General features: G+C 42.4%; 1 protein-coding gene across 1 annotated transcript in view; it reads left to right on the top strand.

The window, feature by feature from the left end:
- Positions 1-4,030: 4,030 nt before the first annotated feature.
- The window catches only part of XKR6 (XK related 6), a 176,034-nt gene continuing 152,733 nt past the window's right edge, over positions 4,031-27,331 (top strand). The window contains exon 1 of the mRNA XM_075201208.1: positions 4,031-4,785. Coding sequence (XP_075057309.1) covers positions 4,133-4,785 — 653 coding nt within the window. The 5' untranslated portion in view covers positions 4,031-4,132. The remainder of the gene's footprint in view (positions 4,786-27,331) is intronic.

Below are 27,331 nucleotides of genomic sequence, written 5' to 3'. Positions count from 1 at the left end.
TGTACACAAAAGTGTAGCTGCCATGCAGCTTGTAAAATAGTATATCTCCAGGATAAATATTATAGCGGGAGTAAAAGCCTGATCTTAGTATACAGTTATTAAAACATTTTTTGTGAAACTGTGTCCTTCTCTCTCTGTTTTGTACTTCAGATTGCAATGCCTTATGTTTTCTTTAACTTAGCTGTTGGCATGGGCTGTCCTGTGGGCTGATTATTCTGTGGCCTTAATCAAGGAGTCACAAAGTAATAATTTACAGAAGTGCAAAAGTCTGAATGTTCCCGGACAAGTGCATAGATTTGCAGACCAAGATGTCAGCATCTGTACAAAACATTGCTAAAAGGAAAGAGCTGGGAGAATTAGGGTATCTGCAGAGCGTGGGAAAGTTACACACATACAGGCAAAAACGGAATTTTCATGTTCTGGGGCATTATGTAAATGAGATATTATGATGGAAAGAGCATTTAGGTGCATTTTGACCAAAGTAATAAAATCTTTCAAACACTCAAGAGACACACATATTGGTGCAAGACAATTTTACAGGAACAGTTGGAAAGCTGTGTAGTGGGCATACACTCTTTTGTGCATAATTAAGGTAGGTAATGGACAGCCTAATGCCTTAGTACTAGGCAGCCCTCTGGAACCGTGGCCACACCCCAGAAGCATTGTGACCACGCCTCTAATATATTATTAAGTGCAATTGATGTCACAGTTTCTAACGCATATTTTTTAATTTGTTTATTTCTTAACGGTGTGTAACAATGGTACCTGTTTTCAAAAAATCTTGAGGAAAAATTAAAGGTACCCAAATCATTTTTTAGTCTGTATCAATTTTGAGGCCTGAGTCATTAAGGATCTTAAATTGAGAAACTTCTTATTTCAGTCTCTGGACAAAACCATGTTACAATGCAAGGGGTGCAAATTAGTATTCTGTTTTGCACATAAGTTAAATACTGACTGTTTTTTCATGTAGCACACAAATAATTGATAGCTTATTTGTACACTGAAATTTAAAATTAATATTTGTGTGCTACATGAAAAAACAGTCAGTATTTCACTTATGTGCAAAACAGAATACTAATTTGCACCCCTTGCATTGTAACATGGTTTTGTCCAGGAGACTGAAATTTACTTACAGTACGGTTCTGATGTTTTGTACAAAATAAAACGTTCTAATGATTGCATGAAGTTAGTTACACATTCACATTTGACACATGATTCTGTAGCATGCTATAGACACCAACTCTGCTCCTGACCGCAGGCAACAGAGGAATGGGGTTAGGGGTCATTGGAACCAATTCTGTTGATATGATTTTACTAGCATTAAGTAACTCTAGTAAAAGCATGATTTTCAACACCAGTGTGTAAATACCTTAGACTTATCCACAGTGCACAATGCAATCCAAGCAACTCTAGCAATAAGTGAGGACTGCAATTTATTTTTGAAATTAAATATACGTTCACATTACACCTTGTCAATGAAAATAAAAGTGCACTGACTGGCAGTACTTGTATTTAAGTGCAGGCTTGAGCAATGACTATGGTATAAATTCAACCTACCAAGTATAGAAAAACTTCTCTTTCTTGATTTCTAGCAGTATGCTATTTAAATTTGACAAAATTGTAATAAACTATTTAAAAGTACAATGAAACATTTTGCAAAGCGTAGTCTTAATGCATTTTAAACGTAACCTGTAGTTCCCAGTATTTTTGTGCATACTTACAATGCCTTCTGTCAAAGGCAGAATAACGTAGGCCAGCCAAAGTAACATTGTAAATTCTAATCAATGTTTTACTTCATTGATTTACAAATATAGCTACAATTGGATGGATCCGATGCGTCATCAATAATATGTACTAATTGAGTACCAGATAGCTTTGTATTTTTCAATCCAGATTTACTGACAAGAAAAACTTGTTGCAAATGAAATACATATTTGATTCCATTGTTACGAATAGAACCACTTTGAGGAAGTTTGGACAATTAAAAAGAAGATTGTGTTTTATGCAGTATCATTATTACAACAATAAAACAGTAGTTGGTAAAGTACTAATTACACTAATGATGTCTCAAATAATAAGGTCTAATTCAAATATAAAATTATATATTAAATAACTTCTGTAAAGAAAAGTCGCTCTTTATTTTCAATACATTTTAAAATGTTATGAAACTTAAAATCATCATATTTCTAAGTGCCTGTTTCTTGTACTTAAAAACTAATGCTCATAATAAAAAGAGGGATCAAATTGTTCACTGACAACTAGTTCAAACTGTTTTTAATAAAGTATAAAGTCCTGTTTTAATTTGGAGTTTTATAATATGCTATGTTCTATTGGTGTTTGTCTATTGTTACAGATCAGATAGCAGGCGTAGTTAATCAACAATGATTACTGGGACTTGTAGTTCCACAGCAGCTGCAGTACAATGGATTGCCTGAAGTCTAATTATTAATATTTATAACCCATTAACAACTTATTTATCTGATATTGGAGTATGAAGGTGCCAGACCCTCTAGTGTGAACTATTTCACAAAATGCTCTGCTGCAGAACGTCCCACTACATTTAGATTTGCAGGAACCTGATTAAGTTACATTGAAAACAATCTCAGCCCAGGTACTGTGAATGCTATTGTAAATTAAGTGAGATATTCAGCAACAGCGCATTCAGTACCTGGCAGAAGAAGTTATGTTATAGGGTCTCATGTACCCAAGCTTCATTTTAATAATGTCAAAAGGTCTGATGTACCCAATCTTCAATATATTTCAACGGGTCGGAGTCAATGTAATTATGTTAGAGGGTCTGATGACCCCAATCTTCAATTTATTTATATTAGAGGGTCTGATGTACCCAATCTTCAATTTAATTATGTTAGAGGGTCTGAAATACCCACTCTTCAATTTATTTTAGAGGGTCTGATACAATTTAATTATGTTAGAGGGTCTGAGGTACCCAATCTGCAATTGAATTATTTTAGAAGGTCTGAGGTACCCAATCTTCAATTTATTTTAGAGGGTCTGATACAATTTAATTATGTTAGAGGGTCTGATTATACCCAATCTGCAATTGAATTATTTTAGAAGGTCTGAGGTACCCAATATTCAATTTATTTTAGAGGGTCTGATGTACCCAATCTTCAATTTATTTTAGAGGGTTTGATACAATTTAATTATGTTAGAGGGTCTGATGTACCCAATCTTCATTTTAATTAATATTAGAGGGTCTGCTGTACCCAATCCTCAATTTCTTTTAGAGGATTTGATACAATTTAATTATGTTAGAGGGTCTGATGTACCCAATCTTCAATTTATTTTAGAGGGTCTGATACAATTTAATTATGTTAGAGGGTCTGATGTACACAATCTTCAAATTAATTATGTTAGAGGGTCGGATGTACCCAATTATCAAATTAATTATGTTAGAGGGTCTGAGGTACCCAATCTTCATTTTAATTAATGTTAGAGGGTCTGCTGTACCCAATCCTCAATTTATTTTAGAGGGTCTGATACAATTTAATTATTTTAGAGGGTCTGAGGTACCCAATCTTCAAATTAATTATTTTAGAGGGTCTGATGTACCCAATTTTCAAATTAATTATTTTAGAGGGTCTGATGTACCCAATCTTCAATTTATTTTAGAGGGTCTGATACAATTTAATTATGTTAGAGGGTCTGATGTACCCAATCTTCAAATTAATTATGTTAGGGGGTCTGATGTACCCAATCTTCATTTTGATTATTTTAGTGGGTTTGAAATACCCAATCTTCAATTTATTTTAGAGGGTCTGATACAATTTAAGTTATGTTGGAGGGTATAATTCAATGTATTTATTTTGGAGGGTCTGAGGTACCCATTGGGTTAAATCTTCCATGTAACCACTAACACTCTTCCCTCCACTTACAATGATCCAGGAACACCATGGGAACCTGAGCTCCCCCCCAGTACAGCAGGGTCCCAGGCTGGGAGGGCGGCCATTTTGAACCCTCCAGTGGGTAACAGGGTGTACAGGCGTCAGGGGAGGGGGCGGAAGTGACGTCGGCCGGGCGGAAGCGGAGGGATTCCCCCCCTCCCTGCCCTCCTCTCCCCACCACCCCGTTTTGTAGCGTCCAGGAGAGGGAGAGGGAGGAAGGAAGGAAGATGGCGGCGAAGTCGGACGGCGTGTTGGGGGTCGGATCCGGGTTCGCCCAGCTGCACAACCTGGACGAGGCGGCGGCGGCGGCGGTGGGAGAGGGCGGAGGGGACGGAGATCCCGGGGAGAGCAGCTCCATCCACATCTGTCACTGCTGTAACACGTCCTCCTGTTACTGGGGCTGCCGCTCGGCCTGTCTGCGGGCCCTGCTGAGGAGAGGCAAGGGGCCCCCGGGGGCCCACGGCGGGGCCCCTAAGCCGGCCAAGGGGGAGAGGGCCTGGCTGGACTGCCTGTGGATCGTGCTGGCCCTGCTGGTCTTCTTCTGGGACGTGGGCACCGACCTGTGGCTGGCGGCGGACTACTACTCCCAGCGGGACTACCTGTGCTTCTCCCTCACCCTGTTCTTCGTGCTGGTGCCCTCCGTGCTGGTGCAGATCCTCAGCTTCAGGTGGTTCGCCCAGGATTACTCTGCCGGGGGGCTGGGGGCGGTGGAGGGGCTGAGCAGCAGGGGACCCCCCATGATGGGGAACACTCACCACCACTACTACCACCGCCATCACTACACCACGACCAGCAGCCACGGGGCGGAGAGGCTCTGCCGGCTGTCTGTCTGGGTCTGGCAGACTGTCATCCATGTCCTGCAGATGGGGCAAGTCTGGAGGTAAGAGGGGGATATGGAGATCATGGCTTGTCTGTGGGGGTACAGGGGCAGATGGAAGCTGTGGAAGGGTATAATGTCAGGAGAGGATGCCCTGGCAATGTGAGGTGCTTGTAATTAATGTACGGTGCATAGGATTATACTCTGGTTGTGTAGAGCACTTGGGGGGCTCTTATAATAGGGGTGTACAGGGACGTGATGTAAGGTTGGTTTGCAAGGCTTCATGCACAGTTCAACTGGGGGATAAATAATGATATTCTGTTCATGTGGGGGTGCAAAGCAGGATGCACTGTTCATGTGGGGGTGCAAAGCAGGATGCACTGTTCATGTGGAGGTGCAGGGTGGGATGCACTGTTCATCTTGGGGGTGCAGGGGAGGATGCACTGTTCATCTTGGGGGTAAATAATATACTGTACATGTCGGGGTGCAGGGGAGGATGCACTGTTCATGTGGGGGTGCAGGGGAGGATGCACTGTTCATGTGGGGGTGCAGGGGAGGATGCACTGTTCATGTGGGGGTGCAGGGGAGGATGCACTGTTCATGGGATGCTGATTTGTAGTAGATTATAGCGCTTGATATTGGATGAGCACTTGGGAGTGTTCAGTGTTTGGATAACGTTTCAGTAACCTTCATCCGTGAGCAATGTGGCCCTACCAGGGTGTACTGGCTGGGCCACAGAGAATAACCTTCCCTTGCCATTCTTAGAGGAGGGATTAGGAAACAGGAGACGCTGCAGCTTTCAGTCTGGTCTGTTACACACCCAAATGTTCCTACAATGTGTGATAATCCCAGACACAGGGGCGAAGCCCTGCTCAGTACACGGGGGATGGCAGGCGGGAGGTGGGGAGTCGCTGGATGCATTTGGTGCAATGTCAGGAGCAGAGCTCGGAGTGTTTGGCAGCCAGGTCAGGTATTGTCTGAGCGCTGGGAGCTGTCCCCAACCCGTGGCGCTGAACTGCAGTGACTGGATCTGAAAGCAGTCTCTGCAGTCAGCTACTGTACAGGACAGTCTATCCTCACGGTGCTGCTGTCTGCTCCTTGGTACTAGCGCTGTTCTGTGCCCAGCTCTAGCAGTCTCACAGCTCTGCCTCCTGCTGTCTAACAGTCTCCCTGGACTGTCCTCTTCTTTCTAGTAGTCTTACTTTTCTGTTTATAGTAGTCTTGTTGTTTTGGTTCAAAACAGTCTGGTCTGCCCCCAGCTCCCTAGCAGTCTCTATCCTGCCCCCAGCTCCCTAGCAGTCTCTATCCTGCCCCCAGCTCCCTAGCAGTCTCTATCCTGCCCCCAGCTCCCTAGCAGTTTCTATCCTGCCCCCAGCTCCCTAGCAGTTTCTATCCTGCCCCCAGCTCCCTAGCAGTTTCTATCCTGCCCCCAGCTCCCTAGCAGTCTCTATCCTGCCCCCAGCTCCCTAGCAGTCTCTATCCTGCCCCCAGCTCCCTAGCAGTCTCTATCCTGCCCCCAGCTCCCTAGCAGTCTCTATCCTGCCCCCAGCTCCCTAGCAGTCTCTATCCTGCCCCCAGCTCCCTAGCAGTCTCTATCCTGCCCCCAGCTCCCTAGCAGTCTCACCCAGCAGTCTCTATCCTGCCCCCAGCTCCCTAGCCCTCTCGCTGCTCTGCCCCCAGCTCCCTAGCCCTCTCGCTGCTCTGCCCCCAGCTCCCTAGCACTCTCGCTTTTCTACCCCCCAGCTCCCTAGCCCTCTCGCTTCTCTACCCCCCCAGCTCCCTAGCAGTTTCTATCCTGCCCCCAGCTCCCTAGCCCTCTCGCTGCTCTGCCCCCAGCTCCCTAGCCCTCTCGCTTCTCTACCCCCCCAGCTCCCTAGCCCTCTCGCTTTTCTACCCCCCAGCTCCCTAGCCCTCTCGCTTTTCTACCCCCCAGCTCCCTAGCCCTCTCGCTTTTCTACCCCCCCAGCTCCCTAGCCCTCTCGCTTCTCTACCCCCCCAGCTCCCTAGCCCTCTCGCTTCTCTACCCCCCCCCCGCTCCCTAGCCCTCTCGCTTCTCTACCCCCCCCCAGCTCCCTAGCCCTCTCGCTTCTCTACCCCCCCCCAGCTCCCTAGCCCTCTCGCTTCTCTACCCCCCCAGCTCCCTAGCCCTCTCGCTTCTCTACCCCCCCAACTCCCTAGCCCTCTCGCTTCTCTACTCCCCCAGCTCCCTAGCCGTCTCGCTTCTCTACCCCCCCAGCTCCCTAGCCCTCTCGCTTCTCTACCCCCCCAGCTCCCTAGCCCTCTCGCTTCTCTACCTCCCCAGCTCTCTCGCTTCTCTACCCCCCAGCTCCCTAGCCCTCTTGCTTCTCTACCCCCCCAGCTCCCTAGCCCTCTCGCTTCTCTACCCCCCCAGCTCCCCAGCCCTCTCGCTTCTCTACCCCCCCAGCTCCCTAGCCCTGTCGCTTCTCTACCCCCCCCAGCTCCCCAGCCCTCTCGCTTCTCTACCCCCCCAGCTCCCCAGCCCTCTCGCTTCTCTACCCCCCAGCTCCCCAGCCCTCTCGCTTCTCTACCCCCCCAGCTCCCCAGCCCTCTCGCTTCTCTACCCCCCCAGCTCCCCAGCCCTCTCGCTTCTCTACCCCCCCAGCTCCCTAGCCCTCTCGCTTCTCTACCCCCCCAGCTCCCTAGCCCTCTCGCTTCTCTACCCCCCAGCTCCCCAGCCCTCTCGCTTCTCTACCCTCAGTTTCCTAGCGGACCCGCTGTTCTGCCCTCTGTTTGATAGCGGAATCGTTGTTGCGCCCCCACCTCCCTAGCGGTCTCGCTGCTGCACCCCTTGTTATCCAGCATACCTCTGAGTACACTCACTACCCTACTCACTGCTCCCCTCTCTTCTAGCGCGTTTACTGGCGGTTTTCTAACTCTCTACTATCTAACTGTCTGATCTCCTCTTGATGTGCAGTAATACTGACTTCTCACTGCATTCTCTTGAAAGGGAGTGCAACGGATTATTCTATTATCCATGAATAATATCTGTAACTTACTCTTCCTATGCTGTATGTTTATGTGTGAAATATCTCTTGTTCCCCATCTTATTCCTGGTTATAAATAGAAAAAGGTTGAGTGAATTTGGTGCTAACATGTCTTGCATCCAATTACTGATTAAGTGTGATATTGACTATCCCTAATGCTAGTGGATCATAATGTCCATTGGTCCCATGTTTGCTTGGCTGACATATTACTCTGTATTTTAGATGCTTGACTTTCATATTATGGTCATACTACTGAACATTATTTACCTTGTCTAAGCTAATAGGAGGGAACAGGCTAGGCCTCTGCAGCATATAACATTGCATTAAATCTGCTCCTCTTCCTCAAAGTGCTTAATATATATAAAGAATTATCCTTTTCTTTTATGAATTACACTTCTTCTCCCTGTGAAGAGATGGATTATCTGCTGTCTGCAACCTAAGGAAGCCTTTATATCCCCCCCCCTGACTCCCAGAAATCCTTTTCCTTTGCAAAGAGATCAGCCTGTTATATAAGGCACCTTGCACAGACTGCAGATCGTCTGTGCCAGCCAGCTATCCTAAGTGAAAGAAACGCTAGGCTGCTCTGTGGTTTATCCCAGGCCAGCCAGTCACTGCTATTATGAGATTCCAGATTTGTTCTGGTAATGGTTCACAGTATTCCGCTGCCACCCTGGGTCCTGAGCTTGCAGACGCCGCTGTGTAAGATCTCCTTTCTTTTAAGCAGTGACATGGTTGCATCTCTGTGATATATTACTGGCTCTCCATGCTTGCAGCTGGCTGCTGTATTCTGATGAGGAGTTTATGTGTGGGGGGTTAAGAACTGTGAAGGTGGGAGGCGATTGGAGCTCATGACAGCCCAAGCCCCCCTCCTCCTACATACTACATGTACAGATATCTTCTCTGCAGCAATGACTGGTGTTGTCAAATGTTATTACACTGTGGATTTGGTTCTGTTTTTAATTTGCTGCTTTCAGAAGACATCCCAGTATTATAATGGTGTAAAATATGCTGTATTCTGGGCTTGCCTGTGGCTCTCTAGGTATTGTGGAGCTGCCTACCTCTGTTTTATTAACTGATATCATAATTGCATAAGAGATGCTGTTATTTCTGTTTTCTGGGCTCGGAAATCTGCAAATCTCTATCTGTTGTGGAACTAGAAGTTGCAGCAAGCCACTAGCTGGTAGGGCATGCTTAGACTTTTAGTTCTACAACACACGTTGAGCTCTCGTCCTGTATCTGACAAATACCTTCACTCTTCTTGCGTGTTTTTATTTTCTGCCGTGGGGAATAGGGTTGACGATAATGTGTTAAAGTGTTAAACGGTGTTTTGTTGTCCTAGTCAAGATACTCCGGCCTGTGTAGTTGCTCCGTCCTGTACCTCGATGGAGCACAGCAGTTTCGTAGTGAATATTTTTGTCATGGTTGGCTGACCTGAGCTCTGGTTAGTGAATTTCATTATGGATTCTGTGTTTCGTTTAGCGGAGTAACATCTGAATCTTACACAGGGATACTGGTGAATGTCATTTCAGCCTGAAGAGCTTCACCCAGAAAAAAAAGCATGATTTACATATATTGCATAATTATTCAGAGAATCATTGCACTGTAAGGTTTTTCCGTGGAGATACTTTTTTTTTTTCCGTGTGAAATATTATAAGGGGCTTAGACAAGACATAAGTAATTATCTAATAAGAAAGTATGAAGCAAGTATAGGAGTGGGAGATAGGTCTCTCTAAGCCAGTGTTGGCTAACCTGTGACACTCCAGGTGTTGTGAAACTACAAGTCCCAGCATGCTTTGCCAATATATAGCAGCTTATTGCTGGAAGGGTATGCTGGGACTTGTAGTTTAACAACACCTGGGGTGTCACAGGTTAGCCAACACTGCTCTAAGCTGAGCATTAAAAATGTAACTGTTCTCTCCAGAGTCCCCGATTTCAAATTTGACTGTTTGAGTGGTTTTGTTCCTCTCCATTTTTGCACCCGAGGGCTGTCTTGGCTATATGGGCCATTCGGGAACGTCGGGTACCCGGCAGATACATAACCTACTAGGTTGACAGAGCGTTAAACTAAACTGAAGCTTAAATGAGGAATTTTACCATACCCCCCTCTCTAATGTGATCCTCCCTTCCCTTCCCGACTTTTCCTTTGTCTTTGTCTATATGTTAGTGTCTATATGGTTATTTAGCAGGTATGTGTAAGGGTTGACATATCTCCTCTACTGTTCTCTGAGGGCATTTTGGACTGGTGCCAGGATGTCATTTTTTCAGTGTCAATAACGTACCGCACCATTTTGTTGGTTGTACATGTATAACCTGTATATATGTTTAAAACTCAATAAAACTTAAATTTAAAAAAAAAAAAAATGTAACTGTTACTTTGCCACCATGTTTTACAGATTTCTTTTGGGCTTTTACTGACTGCCAGTAACTTGCCATTACTGACCACTGGCTTAATACTCCAGCCATCTATGCACTGCCAGGGTGAATGGGATCTTAAGCCCCTCTCCACCCTAGCTCCACTGAGTCTGAGCTGGGAGATTTATCTTTGCCTCCCACCCAAACTACCAACTCTCCCTGCTGTTGCTTCTGAAGCCCTGGGTGCTATTAGATGCCCCTCTCGGATCGCTGCCGGCTGATTCTTAATTATGGCGGCTAGCTGGCGCGACCCTTCCACTGGGTCAGCAGGGACGGAGGGGGAGTTCCCGGCACAACAGAGCTCTGGTTCCTGGATTTAACGCAATTCTCACTAGGCCTCCAGGGTAGGTGCCTAATATTTTTTATTTTTTTTTTACATTTGCACAAAATTATTTGCACATTTTTACATGATCCTACATGATAACACACAGAGAGCACTGCGTCTGTCATACAGCGGACATCCTGCAAAACATTCCCCGCAGCTTGTGTCAGAAGCCCACGGCCACAGTCATTTACTAGGAACAATCCTCTAGATTGTCAGGTCCTCATTAGATTGTCATTTTAACATTTTCCTTTATGGATTGATCCCATTAGTAGCAACATCGCTGACAGCTATTCTTTAACATCTTTCCGAATGCAACTGCAAATGTTAATTAAATGTGCAAGGATATCCCAATTTGGACTGTTTCTTTAAAAGTGAGTGGGGTCTTGCATAATTGTAGAGTGATTGTAAGCTTTCAATGACCGCTAGCGATAAGTCCGCTTTCTGACTCTTCTAATTCCAGATCACTCTGCTTAGAGGATATCGTGCATCTGGCCAAAGTTTGTAGTAAGTTTAATCATGGACCAATACTATTTCATCCTGGAATCCGATGACAGAACATAAGTACACAAGCATCTTCTCAAATGTCTGGTTTGCACCCTGCAATAACAATTAAGGGTGAATTGTTTTGGATAAGATTCATGTATCTCAGTAATTTACCTAACAACACTGAGAATATTTGCCAGCAAATGGTAAATGTGTACTAACCCATAGTAACTAACCCTAAATTAGCTTTGCAAGATATAGCGTAAGTTAATTAGAAGATGCCTTAAGTGTCGTTTTATTTTCCATTTCCTTGTAAGATTTCCATATTGGAGTTATGAATGCAGACCTGATAATATTTATACAGCACTGCTTCTCCTACCTCTGTAAGTGTGTACACTATTTTTTTTATTTTTCTGTATAATTCAGCACATTTCACCTTATTAGTAAAAGGGATGGATGGCAGTCACTGCATGCATAACATTGATAATATTACTGACCCAATATACTCACAATTAGTTTCTAAAAAAACCATTTATTTATTTATAACACAATGTTTTCCACATCAAGTCGAAATATTTTTTTTTGTTTTTTTTATTTTCATTCGTAAGTTTCATTATTTGTTCGCCTTGTATAATTTGATCTTTTTGTTGAAGTATGTTGATTAAAGTGAAGTTTACATTAAACAAATAAAATGAAGTTTATCACGTGATTTTTATTTATTTATTATGTTATTTCATATCCTTTCGTGCAATGTTGAACAATGTAACGCAGAGGAGATTTGTTTGGCATCTTTGATCGAGTGAATGCTCGACAGCTGTTTCAATGTTGACCCTGGTCACTTCATTCTGTTTTGTGTCTCAGGGGCAGCACATGGTAGGGATCCGTAGTCATATCTGTAGGCAGTAACTTGTTACGAGTTCACTGATGTGTGCACCGCTGTAAAATGTACTAAAATGGACTCTAAAACTATTCATTAGATCTCTGAGTAGAACCCGGATTCTTCACTTCTTCCATTGTGTGAATATTTGATGTTATATAATATTGCGGGCAGCCACAATGTGTTGATTAGCTGATGGGGTCGGAGCAGTGTACATTGCACTACTAGTTGTTAACTCTTTCTAGTTTATTTATGCTTCCTTTAGAGCTGTACTATTGTTTCACCTTATATGTAGAGTGTATTTTTTTTATTTCGATAAAACTTTATTATACCAAGACAACTTGTATTGTAGACAGCAAACAATAAGGTTAAATAAACATTAAGGGCCTGATTCATTAAGGAACTTAAATTAAGAAGTTACAATGCAAGGGGTGAAAACTAGTTTTTTGTTTTGCACATAAGTTAAATACTGACTGTTTTTTCATGTAGCACACAAATATCAACTTTAAATTTCAGTGTACAAATAAGCTATCAAGTATTTGTGTTACATGAAAAAACTCACAGTATTTAACTTATGTGCAAAACAAAAAACTAATTTGCACCCCTTGCATTGTAACATGGTTTTGTCCAGGAGACTGAAATAAGAAACTTCTTAATTTAAGTTCCTTAATGAATCAGGCCCAACGTATGTACACAAATTGTAGCCGCATATTGATAAACCTTACAGGACGTATCATTATAGCTTCTCTATTGGCGATGGGAATGTGGGTAACCAGCAGTGAATAACTTTACATTATTTGGGGATCACTGACTGCCGTGTTAGGCTCTGACAATCAGGATTCGCTCAAGGGTAGGTGATAGGTATGTGGCTTTATATTAATTAACACAGCTTTCATCAAACTCTTGTTGGCTGTTGCTTGTAGAACCGGCCGGGGTTAGAGAAAGGCCCAGGATTCCCTCCCCATGTTCGCTTTAGATCCTCTAAATAGCTGCTGTGAGGTTTGTTTTCAGTCTGTAAGAATATCTCTGTCTCTCATTTCCCTAGTCATTAAAAATGAATACAGTACATGTGTTGTTTAATCCCTTCAGTGGAGATGCAGTGTGTTGACCTCTCAGTCGCTGGCTCGTTTGTGCAGAATTATGAAAGCCTTGTTGTCACCAAGTAGGAGATTACAGGTTAGCGGATTTTGCTTCCTGAGAGCAGTACAGACTTCCCTGTAAAGCAGCGATAGTCAGTGTGATATATCCCAGGGGCCACATGGTGAGGCCCTGTAACCTTCAAAAGGGCCACATGTCACCCTTAATCTCACTAATAAGGTAAAACAATAACATTTAATCCAAGAAAGAGACACCTATCTGCAAGAACGTATCAGCAGGTTTTTAAACAAGTGCTACAACAAGAAATCTGACAATGTACTTTTAGCCCTGTGCTTTTATCACCAACGGCATAATTTTGATGGCCTCGGATATGGTAAGAGCTTCGCTCTGGGTACAAAGTTATCTGCAGGTGCAAAATCCCTTTAAAGGGAGATCCCATTTTAGATGACTATAATGGATTGGCTTGTGCGTGTTTTTCCGCCAGCTTCTGTGCTTTTCATCCTTGTATTATACCATCGGGCAGAGTTGCCCTTCCGTCTGACAAAGAGCTCTGCGGAGCTCTATGTATTGAACACATTGACAATTATTTGAAGGTGGTATTAATGCCTGTTTTAGCATATTTAGCATTTTTGATGGATGCTTTGGAATCTTCACCCCCTGCTCCTTAATTGGTGACGGTTAGAATTTTATTTCCCAAAAACACCGCCCACATTTGGCAGAAAGTAATTCTTAGCGGCGGATCAGAGACGTGTCCTGAAAGCGATTGCTGTATGTCTTTTGAACGTGCATTGATTTAAAACAAAAATGCCCCGGGTTATTTAACTTAAATAAGATGTGTGTAATACTCACTAGATCAGACATATCCCTTTATGTGCTTTCCCTCCGACAAGTTATACTCCTTAATATTTCATAACCTGCTGGAATCGTGTGAGAATATTTTATGTTTGAGGCAGGGGGCAATTATAATGCTAAACGTAGAAAAAAGTCTGCATTATACATGCATGGCACATGGGTACAATTCAGTATGGGGTGGCCTTCCTCTAGGCTCCCTGAATCTTGGTTAAACCTTAATCTGTAGATAGAAGTTCACTACCACTTATCAACAACATCTCCCATGTGGCCATCTTCCCAGTAAGTCTATATATGGTGTATATGAATCTTATGTACAATCTCATGCTCAAGCCCTGATATGAAGTATTTGTCGGGTCCATACATTTAATAAACAGGCCAAGCCCATGACTAAACTTAGCCAAATTGCCTGTTGTGTTGTACAAATGTCTCGATTGGCCTAGCTGGGTCCAGAGCTTTGCAGATCACCTGCGATGGCCAGAGATATATTACACTGCTTGTGTCCTTACAATCTCATGCATGTTCACAGTAAGTCACCTTCTGGCCTGAGACATGCTAGATCTCGGAGCAGAGTAGGAAATTACGCTCAAACATCTCTCCTGGTCCATTAGAATACAGGATGGGGCACTTTAAGAAGCCTGGAGATCTATAACCAAAAAATAACATTTAAATCAAATATTGTCGGTGGAAATTTTGTACCCCAGCGCGGCCGTGCATTGCTGTCCCAACAGGATGACAGCAGGTCCTCTTGAAAATGTATTCTGATGGGTAACAGGGAGCCCTCGCGGAAACTGTGGCCCTCCAAGCCTTCGCCCGCAGCTCCCAAATCTTTTCTGCGCTATTGTCAGATTTGTTTGTTATCAATTGTAACACTTGCTTAAAGTGTCCGTTGATATGTGAGTAGAGATAGGCGGCTCTTTCTTTGAATAAATGTATTGTTTTACCTTGCGGCCCTTTTGAATGTTAAAGAGCCCATGAGGCCACTGACGTGTATTCGGTTGCCTGTCACTGGTGCAGATGTTGTTTCGTAGTACATATTTGGGCAATAACGCACAATGTAAAGATAAAGTTTATAAGTTGCTTACCCTGTGGTATCGTATTTCTACAAAAGACCGTACGATGATAATTAAACTGCAGCCATATATGTTAGTTTTTGTTTTTTTTTACTCTAATCTTGGTCCTCCGTTTTTATTTCGTGTCCGTTAAACACTTGAGTATCAAATGTTTTCTCTCTTACACGAAGCACAAGTTCACTTAGAGAACGCTAGAACAGCCCCATATCAATCAAGGCGGTTATTATAAGTCACTAACCATTTTACCATGATTGCCGAATGGTGCGACTTTCTCCAATTTGGCTACACAAATGTATGGACACATTGGATACGCTTGGTGGGCCTGTTGACCAGGGTGCGCGGGAGTTGATCAGTTCAACCAACCAGTGACTGCATTGGTCCTTAGCTGGCTGATCTATTGGGTCTAAAGTAGCCGAATTGGTTAACAAAGTTGCCACATTGGCCTGCTCAAGGAAGGGCGCGAGTACTTTTACGCCTACAAGCGCCGTACGCCCTCGCAGTAGTGTCTTTCTGAAGGAAGTGTCGCTTGGCGTCGGCACCTTGTGCCAATTAACATGAAATTATAGTTGCTGTAGAATTAACGATATTTAAAGCAAATTGGGCGCTTGTCCCAGTCTGTGCGTCGGCAACTGATAATTCACCCTACGCAAGTGATTGGGGGAAGGTTAAGAATGAAAATAGTAATTACTAAAGCCATTTATACTATTAAGCTAAGTAATTTTTCTTTCTCTTCAGACACAATTGAAACGCAAATGGTTGTTTGTGGTGAAGTTAGAAAGTGGTATTTATGTCGGAGCAGCTGTTGACATTTGGTGGTTCCAATCAGCTGACGTTGGTTTGTTTTGGTCTAGCTGTAGAGGAACTATAGAATTTTCCTGTTTGCAGCTGCTTGGAATTTCCAGGGGCGGTTTCGCCCCCACTTCCTCAGTGTCCGCTATCACACATTAGGGATGATCATATTGTCGTCTTTTTGTCATGAAATTGTATCAGGATGATGTACTGAGAATATCACAAATATAGAAATAAAGTTTTAAGCAGCAGCCAACGGTCATCACCGGGTTGGGTCATAAAGTATAAAAAAAACAAAAAACTCAAATCAATCAAATGCACCAAAATATCTTAAGTCTTAAGTTTTCATTTATTAATGTATACTCTAAAAAATAGTTAATTCTTCTCAGCATGCAGAAAAAAACAAGTGTCATTTATTAACAGGGCTACACAAATAAAAACAATAATTATCGTTTTTAATAATGATTCGAAGCTCATTTACCAAAATTATAATCATGGCAAAGCAACAAATTTTCTAAAATAAGCCTGCAGCGATCTTGCTTGGATACTGGCCCCAACGAACGCAGTTTGTTCCATAGCTACAGTTTGCGGGTGATGTCACCGTTTCTGAGAGAATTGATTGGCTGCCTTCTCGCACATATTGGTCCAGCCCTAAATATTGACACCTCCACTGTGCACAAGTGGCAGTAAATAATGGATTCGGCTCTCTAAATCTTTTTACACACCACATAGCTTTTCTGTGCTCACTAAATTTTTGTATTTCATCAGAAGTTTAGAAGAAAATACGAAAAAAGTTTAAGTTAATGAAAGAGGTGGTATTACGGTGGTAGGAGATTAGACATTAAATGTGCTATTCAGTTGTGCTCTAAACATCGAGTCTGTGTTGTAAATAATGTGCACTGTATAAAGTTATTCAAGGTGACAGTAGTGATATATACTATATGGAACAATTGTTTGAGATTTCCCGCTAATGATCCAATATCTGAGACGTCAATGGAAGGAATCCGAAGCAATATTGGAAATAGAATTTTGCTTTCGTTATGTGAATAAAAGACAATTTTTGGTGTTTTTAGAATTCAAAGTGATGCAGTTTTGCTACAGGGTCATGTGATAATTTTAATTGTTGTAACCTGGGGGGTGTTATAATGAGGGAGGGGGTATGAAGAGGAAGCACTCTATATCCTGCAATATATTTATACGGTCTGTTCTATCACTCCTGAAAATAACTTCTGAGATACACCATGAGCATATATTAACTACAGACAAAGGTTCTTATATTGCCTACAAAAGTGTGAAGAGATAAAAAAGAAGGCTTACTCTGGATAGATTATTGAATTAAAGGGATTCTCTGCCAAAAATGATGTTCGCTATCCAATGGCCCCTTTTAGAGTAATTTTATATCAATATTAGACGTTTAAATTTATACTGGCAATCAAACACTCACTGCCGCCACTACGGGCCCTGTGCAAGGGCCCCAGGTTAGTGATGGGCAATGGATTTCAGTGATGTCATCAGGGGGGTTAGTTTTATAAAACCCAGTTAATGATAAAGTGCATATATTTTGTTCCCCTGTAAGAATCCCAGCAGCTGTATTTTCTTATAGTATTTGACTATTTCCTTTTATGAGGCCCGTCCATAAAATAAATAGTTTATTACAATATTATGCAAAAGGAAAGTCTGGCCTGTCCTGGAGAAAAAGGTTCCTATGTCCCTGTTCACTTTTAGTAATGAGAAACGCACACTGGCAGAAGTCACTTCTCACATCCTGGACATGGTGAGAACTTTGGATTTATCCTGAATGGAGTACAACTGTATCAAAGCTGATTGGACAACGTGGCACCAATGAGACCCCTCCCTCACAACCTGTCCAATCCTCTGTGACCAGGTTATAGCGAGTTAGGTAAGACATGGATCCTTTCACAAAGTTGCTGTGCCCCAGAGGATGCAAATAAGCCCGTGGGATTATAGCCACTGATGATTGGTTGAAGTTACTCCATATTAATGTTCTGTATATTTAGGTCTTCTACATCACGAAAGAAAACACAAGTCTTCCATCAAAGTTCCGGTCTCTGTGGGATAAGTTTGCTTTCACATTCCCAATCTCGGACATGGAAGTTAAGTAATTGAAAGGCTGTCTTCCTGTGAGACGAGTGATGAATGTGACTCCTTGTGTTGGGTTTAGATTCCGTATCCCCGATGTCCTGTCTCTACGCTGTTATTTATAGCCTAATTCTTATTTTCAAGTCAGCCAGATGCATATGACGCGTTTGATCGCTCCTTAAGTCGAGCCTTTGCCCAGTAACAACATACCCTCACTCGGGGCTATTTTATTACCAGACAGAAAATATATTCTAGTTCTGATTGTAAAAGTGACCATACAGAGCGTAGGCAGTCAATATTAAACTGATTAAGGGACTATTGACATCACAAGGGCGTCCTTGGTTCCTGTTAAAGTGATAGGCCGCACTCTCGTGTGTATGTATTCCGCTCACAAAATGGCTCCCTCCGCTGTGCGTAGACGACTTCAAATCTGAAAGACCTAAATTTGTTCCATTTGTTTGAACGTTAAAATAAATTATACACAATTTTTACACACCTTACGGGGGGCATTCAGTCAGCACGTTGCAGCGGAGTCTTTACTACAATCTCCTCATTTTCCCTCGCGTCCCATATAGATGTGATACAGGGACATTTGTGTGTGTTTATCCCAATTTATTATTTTAGGGGCTGGGAGCTGTTGGTTCCCGGCAAACGTGCTTTCAAAGGGCAAATGGAAGCTTATCGCTGCATGCCCTAAACGTTTTGTTTCTATTAGTTCTAGGACGCCTCTATAGAAAACACAAACTGCCGTTAAATACAAAGGCCGCAGATTGAATTGACCGCGATGTTCTGATCTGGGCTTTATTACCGTTATCACGGTAAAAAGTAACGCAGATTTTTGCTCGCAGCGCTATGGGGCACGAGCAGAAATCAGCGACAGAAAATATCCGTGCGAGGTATCTGGCGGCCGTATCGGAGGCACCTCGTTCGGATATTTTATGAATTGAATCTGCCCCTAAGGGTCAGGAGCAAAGCCCAAAAAAAAAATTGGTGCAAATTTGCTTCCAAATTTGCAATTCAAGGAGTGCAAATGTATCTTTATTTCTTGCATGCAGGGGGGAACATACCGGCTGCTTTTGCATGTAGTACATAAATACTGGACATCTTTATTTTTTCAATTGCAATTAGAGTTGAGCTAGGACACGCCCCCTACCAACTCTAAATCTGTCTGCACATTTTTAGACCCCCCTCGCAGTGCAACATGACATGGTTTTGCCAAGGTGCAAACTTAGTCTAGACTTTCTTCTTTGCTGATAATATCAATCCGGAATGTTACTATACACTTGGTAGATGTGTTTTCACTGCAATTATTACGTTTTCTGTTGTAGTCTAAGTTTCTTCTTCTCGCACGGAGTAATCCCCTTAGAATCCTATAAATCTTTTATTATACGTTGCTTCCTCTGTCTTATTGTAGCTGAATATTGATTCTGTTAGCAGCGTAGAGGTGTTGCCCTATATGAAATGCTCATGCTGGGACGGTGCTGTGGAACTGCGTACAGATGGCTGGATCTGTTTATAGGTTCTTTTATTTTTAGACCTGTGGGCTGCGTATGTGTGTTTGTCTCTTATATTATTTACTGTAATATGATCGGCACCATATACCGGTCCCTGCCCCACTGGAGTTTACAGTCTAAGTTATCTACCATACAAACCCACCAGATTCCATTTAGACAGCAGCCAATTAACCTACCAGTATGTGTTTGGCGGTGTGGGAGGGAACCGGAGCTCCGGGAGGGAACCCAGGCAGAGACGGGGAGAACATATACACTCAAACAAATATATGTAGAGTAATGTATACAAGTATACGAACAAATATATGTAATGTGTGTTATAAATAAATTTTAAACAAAAAATTATATATATATATATATATATATATAATTATACACATATTTATAGTAGTTTGCCCCTGGCTGTCCTTTCTCAGGGACATTTGTTTGAATGCAGTGCCTATAGATTGATTTACAATACACAGAGACCTGCAGATAATTGTCAGTGGTTGATATCACATAGAAAACAATATGGCTTCTTCCTGCCCCTCCGGTTTCCAGAACATGCATCAGTGTGGAGAACTCCCTGTGGGTTTCCTCCACTTACATACATGTTATCGTTGGCCTCTTGCAATGTTCAGACTTATTCTTCACTCGCCGTCGTTAGGTAATAGGGGAGATATTAATAACTTTACTGATCGGGGTTCTTCAGGGAATAATACCAGCGTGGTAGGAAATATTGCACTGTAGACAGTATTTGCAGTTTATGTTGCATGTTTTAATTGACACTAAGGTGTTTATTATGAGCCCCCCCCCCCCCTCCCCCGTCAAAGGGAATAAATGCCTGTTCTGCTGCCTGTCTGTCAGTTGATATGTACTTCAAGCCTTTAGTCACATTTGTGTATTTTACAGATATATATATATATATATAAGTTTGTAGAACCACAACCAAACACAGGGGTATTTAATTGCAGTTTACAAGTAGTTTGCTCCTGGACAAAACCATGTTTCAATGCAAGGGGTGCAAATTAGTTTATTATTTTGCACATAAGATAAATACTGGCTGTTTTTTTATCTAGCACACAAATACTTGATAGCTTTATTTTTACACTAAAATTTAAAGTTGATCTAGGACATGCCCTACCCCAACTATAAATCTGTCCCCACATTTTAAATTTACCTCCCCCTCCCATGCAACATGGTTTAGCCCAGGGCCAAAGTTACTCCTTTTTTTATGCTTTACTCTACTTTTTGCATTTCAGTCATAAAAATAATTTGCAGAATAGTTTAATTGATGGAATGGAAATCACATTAATAAGTAGAGTTCAACAAGAATTTGAACTTCTTTAGAAGAGACGCTGGTGAATTGTACATAGTAAATGTCATTTATAGTAGGCACTGGATGTACAGCTCTGCAACTAGTTGGTGATAGGCAACCTAATACACTTTGTGGGCCACATGGGCGGCCCTTTAATCTTCAAAAGGGCCCCACTCACTAATAAGTTAAAACAATACATTTAATGAAAGAGAGACCCATCAACAGGCATTTTATACATGTGTTTGTTATAACAAGTAACACATCTGACAATAATACAGGAAGGACCCGGGGCCACATCTGGCCCTAGCCTGTTGACCATCACCGCACCGGATGGTCTGTTGGGCGCACATTAATATACACACCTCCTCTCCGCTCTCTACGCCTCTGCACGTGAGTAGCTCACCCAGGTTTGCGGATTGATGGGAGCAAATCCCACTGTTCAAAACGAAAAATTTGTCACGTCTGAGATCAACCACTTTACTAACATCCACCTCACTAAGTTCAAGTCTTCAGTATTCTCCCCTAACATACTTCGCAATATAGCTTCATTTACTTCTTACATTAATCATAAGGGAGGAACGCCAGGACTGTTTATTACATGTGCCATTTTTGTGCAATTATAGATTCGTTTTCCGCTGATCGAAACAATACTGGAAATGCGTTTGTGCTTTTGCCCCCAAAAAATCCAGTCTTCACTCATTTATCTCATTTCAATAATCTCACTGTGCAAACTGAAAACTGCTTTTATTCACCCAATTTTCTGCGGGAAGTATTCCCATGATCTGATTGGCTAGATATTCATCTGTCCTGGGGAGATGCGGACTGATGCAATAAAGTGATTGGACTCTAGAACGTACCTTTAGAAAGGGAAGCACAAGATGAGCAGAGTGCCGTCCCCATACATTCCTGTCTATCAAGACACGTATCTGCCGATTTTGAGCGTCTTATATATAAAATCAGAAGCCGGAGATAGGTCTGTCAACTCAGCCCCGCCCGCTGCGTCTTCGTACGTAAAGGACACTTACTAAAGCCGACAATTCTGGGGAGTGAACGGGGTGGGAAGGGGTGTTTTGTCGTAGTTAATGTACAGTAGGGGCGTGCCAATCACGAACACTCGCAGCCTCGTCAGAATCCAGCGCTGGCCATTTCGAAGTTACTTGTTTTTCTGCCGTATCTCTTGCTCCAGCTACAGGTCTAGTCTAAGTCCTGATCACTAGTGATAAGTCTCGTATGTATGCTATAACATGTGTTTGCAATCAGGAGCAACTGTAAAAATGTATTTTATGCTCCGTAGACAATCTGATAAATGTATTTCATAGAGGGGAAAATGTTACAAAAAAAAAACACTTTAAAAAAAAAATATGTATGTTGTATCATTAATGCCTTTTATTATTAACAGGAGACAGTAAATAAATAGTTTTTCTTTTCACCTGCGCTCTTTTGCAAATTTATAATCCACATAGGTATTGGATGCTTCCTGCAGTGTATGATGTAGTAGAGCACAGCAGACCTGTCCCTGATTTCAACAGCGCACGTATCTTGTGATCCGTACCTTGATGAATTCGGGAGTACGCAAAGCCTAAATACATGCGTAAAATACTGAACGTGGGTTATCCTCAGAATGCATGATTGTGTATACTTTACACACATCCGAGCCTGACCGCGTAGTTCCCTACCCCAAAGAGCTTGCAATCGGCATGTCGGAGAAATAGGAGGAATGGAAAAAATGCATGATGTGTGGTGTAAGTGGTTTACACAATAGCATATAGTATAATAATACATTTTATATATAGATATAATAGGGGGAGGTTTTTTTGATCTTTATAATGATTTATGTACATGTAGGAAAGGTTGATTGAACCAAAGAAAAATATATCTATAATACGTTTATCTTTGAAAAATGACCCGATAACCTGATTAATATTTCATCGTCTTCCAGAGAGATATCTCTGGGCTCTCTGATAGTAATTTGAGCTGTTACCTCTACTGACTACAGTATAACTTGACGGGCAGACAACACTAGTGTTAGATTGTTACATTGTTGCAACAATGTGGTAGCTCTCACAGCCGCTAACCCTCAGTGCTGATGGATACAAAACGTATCGCTTAGACAAACTGCGGATCCCCAGCTTACGTCACTCAGACTTGTAGATCTGCAACAGCTGAAGAGTCTTAACTAGTTACAGCCCTTAAAAGTGACATTAAAATGAAATTCTGGCTTGATAGTGACACTAAGAAGTGTTACATTGTATCTCTGATTAACCAGTAGTGACACACATCAGAGCAGCTGTAAGGCCTCCAGCTTCCTCACACTAGTGATAGAAGGATTGATCGGGACATGAATGTTAAAGTACTGACCTCACACGTGACGTGTCGGCTAATCCCTCTCGTCTCTTCATCCTCATTTTATTAGACATTGGAAACTCCTAGGACAGAGTTTTATTAACAGTCATTTATATAGCACCTTCGTAATAAGAAGCTCTTTACAGAGAATATTTCATTATTAGAATGATCATTATTAAATATTACATGTTTTTAATGTCACAAGGAGCTCCTTAAAGAACTAAATTTAAAATAAGTTATATTATATTAAGGAGCGACTAATGACATCCACAGATATAAATGTAAATGTTTACATACACTGACAGAACCAGATGTGTTTGACATTCAGTTTATATATTTTTTTTTTATATATATTTTTTTCAAATCTGCTTACTGACATAAAGTCTGCCGAGCATAGGAAAAATATCTTCCCCCTCAAAAATAGCTACTTCTCAGATAACTTCCCCTGAAAGTTATTAATAATAATATACATGCCCATTTTTTGTCAGCAGCCAATTAATCCCCTGGTATGTATTTGGAGTTTGGGAGGGTTCTGGAGCACCCAGAGGAAACCCACTCAAACACAGATAGTTCCCTGGTGAGACAGCAATCCTAACCACTGTGCCACCCTCATTGCCTGAACTCATTTTTGTTGACTAGCTCCATCTGCAGTTTTCCAATGTGGTCCTTTTCCTAAAAAACAATTAACAGCTGTGCTGTATGTAACTTTTCCTCGTTGGCTTCAGGGAGATCCCGGGGGAGGTGGGTGTGCGGGGGCGGGGCTTGACGAATTGCATCATTTTGGCTAAGATGACACAATATTTGCATCATTAAGCCCCTTTCCCACCACTTAACTATTGTGGGGGCGAGAACCCTGCTCTCCCGGGAGGTCTCCCAGAAATGCGGGAGTCTCCCGGACATTCCGGGAGAGTAGGCACCTATGCGTTAAAGAAAAGCAGCTAATGAATCTCTAGAGACTGAAGTGTCTTTTACATTTCTGTCTCCATTACTGAAGTTGCGTTGTCTTACCTGTCAGTCTTTGATTAAATCTTGGACTCCATGAAAATGGCCACCTCCATAGGCATCAATACATGGACATAGGACCCAATTTCTGAACTGTGTCATCATGCCACAGATGGCGAAGCCAACCACGTCTTGTACTGGTTCAGCATCAGGGAGAATGCCAGACTCTTCAGGGAGTGAGGGAGATCACCCCTAGTTCAGGGAGTCTCCCTGACATTCAGGGAGAGTTGGCAAGTATGCGTTAAAGAAAAGCAGCTAATGAATCTCTAGTGTTGGCAAGTATGATCTAAATATAGAAGCACAAACATTAGCTAGAATCCCTCGCAGCACTACAGACGTGATACATGTCCAAGTTTTCTAATCCAGTCTGTCACTGTAAGCCACACGTTTTATATACAAGTCTAGCAGTTCATAAATGCTTCATGTACAGTTCCTATGATCAGCGCTTAGTCCTGCACGACGTCCGACTTGGCGTTGGGCGAGTGCCATATCTGCTCCTGTTTTATAGTTACCAGAGACCTAGAGTGAATAACATGCTATTGTGTAAGAAAACATTTGCTAAATCCTCTTATAAATGCCTCACACTGTGTGTTATGTGGAAATATCCCAGACATCTATCCTAATCACAGGCTTCCGTGATAAAGTCACGGAATCTCATTACCATTTCTGTGTGAACGTAGAGACTCCTCAGACCTCCAGTCATTAACGTGGGAAGACGTCTCTGAAAGGTCGCTGCTCCAGTTTACTTACTGGATATTTCTCGCCTTTAAAAAATAAATGTGAAAAATCTGCCACTTATTAGTGCTCACAAAACACAGATATTTGTGGTGCCGAAAACAAGACCAATGAAATGATTTAAACATTCTGCAGAGTAGATCCAGTCTGATTACACACTTACAGTCTGCTTCATGTTCATAAGTCCATTTGTGTGCCGTATCGTGTGTGGCTTGAACTGGATTATAATACGGTCAGACCTACGCTCAAGTTCCGCGCTCGTTTTCCAAACAACACCTTGCGTGCGACTTTCTGATTTGAACCGGGCCCTTAGTGCAGCAGATTAGTTTCTTGCCGGTAGGGAGAGAGCATACAATATATTATGTATTTATTCTCATAAAAAAATTCCAAACGGATAGAAACATACAGAGTCGCTAAACCTAAAATTTAGGGCCGTTACACACTGGCATTAAAACACTAAACTTGACTTCCATTTTTAATATAAGGGCAAAGCCCACTGTAATGTATGTGCATGTACCCATCTATTTCTGCGTCTTTGTGCATTGGAGCGCTCTCCAGTCATCTCTATGGGAGTGTATTATGTACATACCCACGATGCAGTTACAACAACGTTGTGCTGTATTTTTCCTATTCAGGTAATTTCAGTGTCTTGTAGTTTCTTGGGTGGGTACCCGGTTGATTTTTGCTGACCCTGCCCTCCATAGAGGTTACAGCTGACCAGTCTGGGACTAGTTTCACCTAAGACGAGGGAACCCCACACTGAGTTTTCCTATCTAGCCTGGGGCTAACCACTAAGCACAGTGGCTTAGTGGTTAGCACTTCTGCCTCACAGCACTGGGGTCATGAGTTCAATTCCCAACCATGGCCTTATCTGTGTGGAGTGTGTATGTTCTCCCCGTGTTTGCGTGGGTTTCCCCCGGGTGCTCCGGTTTCCTCCCACACTCCAAAAACATACTGGTAGGTTAATTGGCTGCTATCAAATTGACCCTAGTCTGTGTGTGTGTGTGTGTGTGTGTATGTTAGGGAACATAGACTGTAAGCTCCAATGGGGCAGGGACTGATGTGAGTGAGTTCTCTGTGCAGCGCTGCGGAATTAGTGGTGCTATATAAATAAATGATGATGCAGGAGGACCCCAAGCCCCTTTGCCCCCCTGTTTTAGTACGGACCACCCCAGGCTGCCTAACACTTGTGCTGATTGAGGAATTTGGGAGTGGGCGCTACACTTCCTGTTTTTATTCATTTGTTTATTAACTGAGCATTCCTATTCATTTTAATTGGGTTTCTACATGTAGGACACATGCTGGAAACCCCAATTAAAATGAATGAGCCATTAGGATGAATGAGCCATTGGGATGAATGAGCCATAGGGATGAATGGACCATTAAGATGAATGGGAAAAGCTCCATAGTTCTTGCATGCTGGATGCAGTCGCTAAACAAACAAGCAGATGTGAACCGCATATCAAATGTATGCGCTGTTTGTAGTTGCATTTTTTTGCAACACAAATGCCACTCCAGTGGTCAGTTTTATAAGGGGATGGTAGTCGCTTATACAAATATATACATAAAAGTTACAGAATGCGTAGAACTGAAGATATTCAATATATAGATTATCCAGTCTGCAAGTTTATTGGAGGGACATGCAGATTACTTTGTAAATCCAAGCACGTTTTATCTTTCTCAGCTGGGGCGCAATTCCATTGTCAAAATTAAATTTTAAATGGATTGAGAATTGAAGGATGTTTGACAAGGTTCATCCTGAGGTGCTCTTAATTGTCACCTTTCCCAAAGACATCCTTTCTCCAACTTTTATTTCTCCTGTGACTACTGTCATGAAAGGGGTTTTACACCAGGTATATGTAGACCCCCTTATAATATTACCTGCGCATAACAGCCGCTACTGGACCCAAAGATGAGGTCGGTTCCTCCCCACAGCCTCCCGGGCCCCAGAGCAGAGCGGGGCCCCAAAGGCTAAAGCCACATTGTTCTATCATAATTTTCTGGTCCACCTCTGCTTATGGACATAAATTTTGTCGAACATTTATGAAAAATAAAGTGAAATGAAACCCTATCCATTAAATTAGGTACATTTACCCTTTAAGACTTTTTATTTTTGATCTTGAATGAAATTGTCTATAGAAATCTCCACTTAGGCTCGTGTCGCCTTTAAACCTTAAACACTTAAGCGCCCTTTCATAATGGAAAGAAATCGTGACCATCGCCCGCAGGGGTTAAGGATGAAATTCCTCGGCTAAGAGCGGCAGAGAAAACATCCAGGCATAATTGCACGATCTATCCAAAGGCACATTAATTATGGCACAACTTTCACTGCATTCAGCGAGCAATTACTTCCTTAATCCAAGTGAAAGTCACAGGAAGGGGGTCTTGAAATGTCAGGCTTATGCTGAGGGCACAACATCCTAGAAAGTAACCTTTGCAAATATAAAAATGGCTGCAGAGAGGCACATGGATATTTTTATACTAAGGCCCCTATTTACTATAAAGCGGCGTTAGCTAAGATAGAAAATCTAGTGCCACTGCCATTTATCAATAAAATGTCGCTAGGACAACAAGATATATTCTGCTCCGTGCTGATATTGACTGGTAGGGGGGTAAATTTATCAAGCTGCGGGTTTGAAAAAGTGGAGATGTTGCCAGTAGCAACCAATCAGATTCTAGCTGTCATTTTGTAGAATGTACTAAATAAATG

The sequence above is a fragment of the Mixophyes fleayi genome, chromosome 3, assembly GCF_038048845.1.
Source record: "Mixophyes fleayi isolate aMixFle1 chromosome 3, aMixFle1.hap1, whole genome shotgun sequence".
Classification (NCBI taxonomy): domain Eukaryota; kingdom Metazoa; phylum Chordata; class Amphibia; order Anura; family Limnodynastidae; genus Mixophyes; species Mixophyes fleayi.
This window is presented reverse-complemented; position numbering and strand designations above follow the sequence as displayed.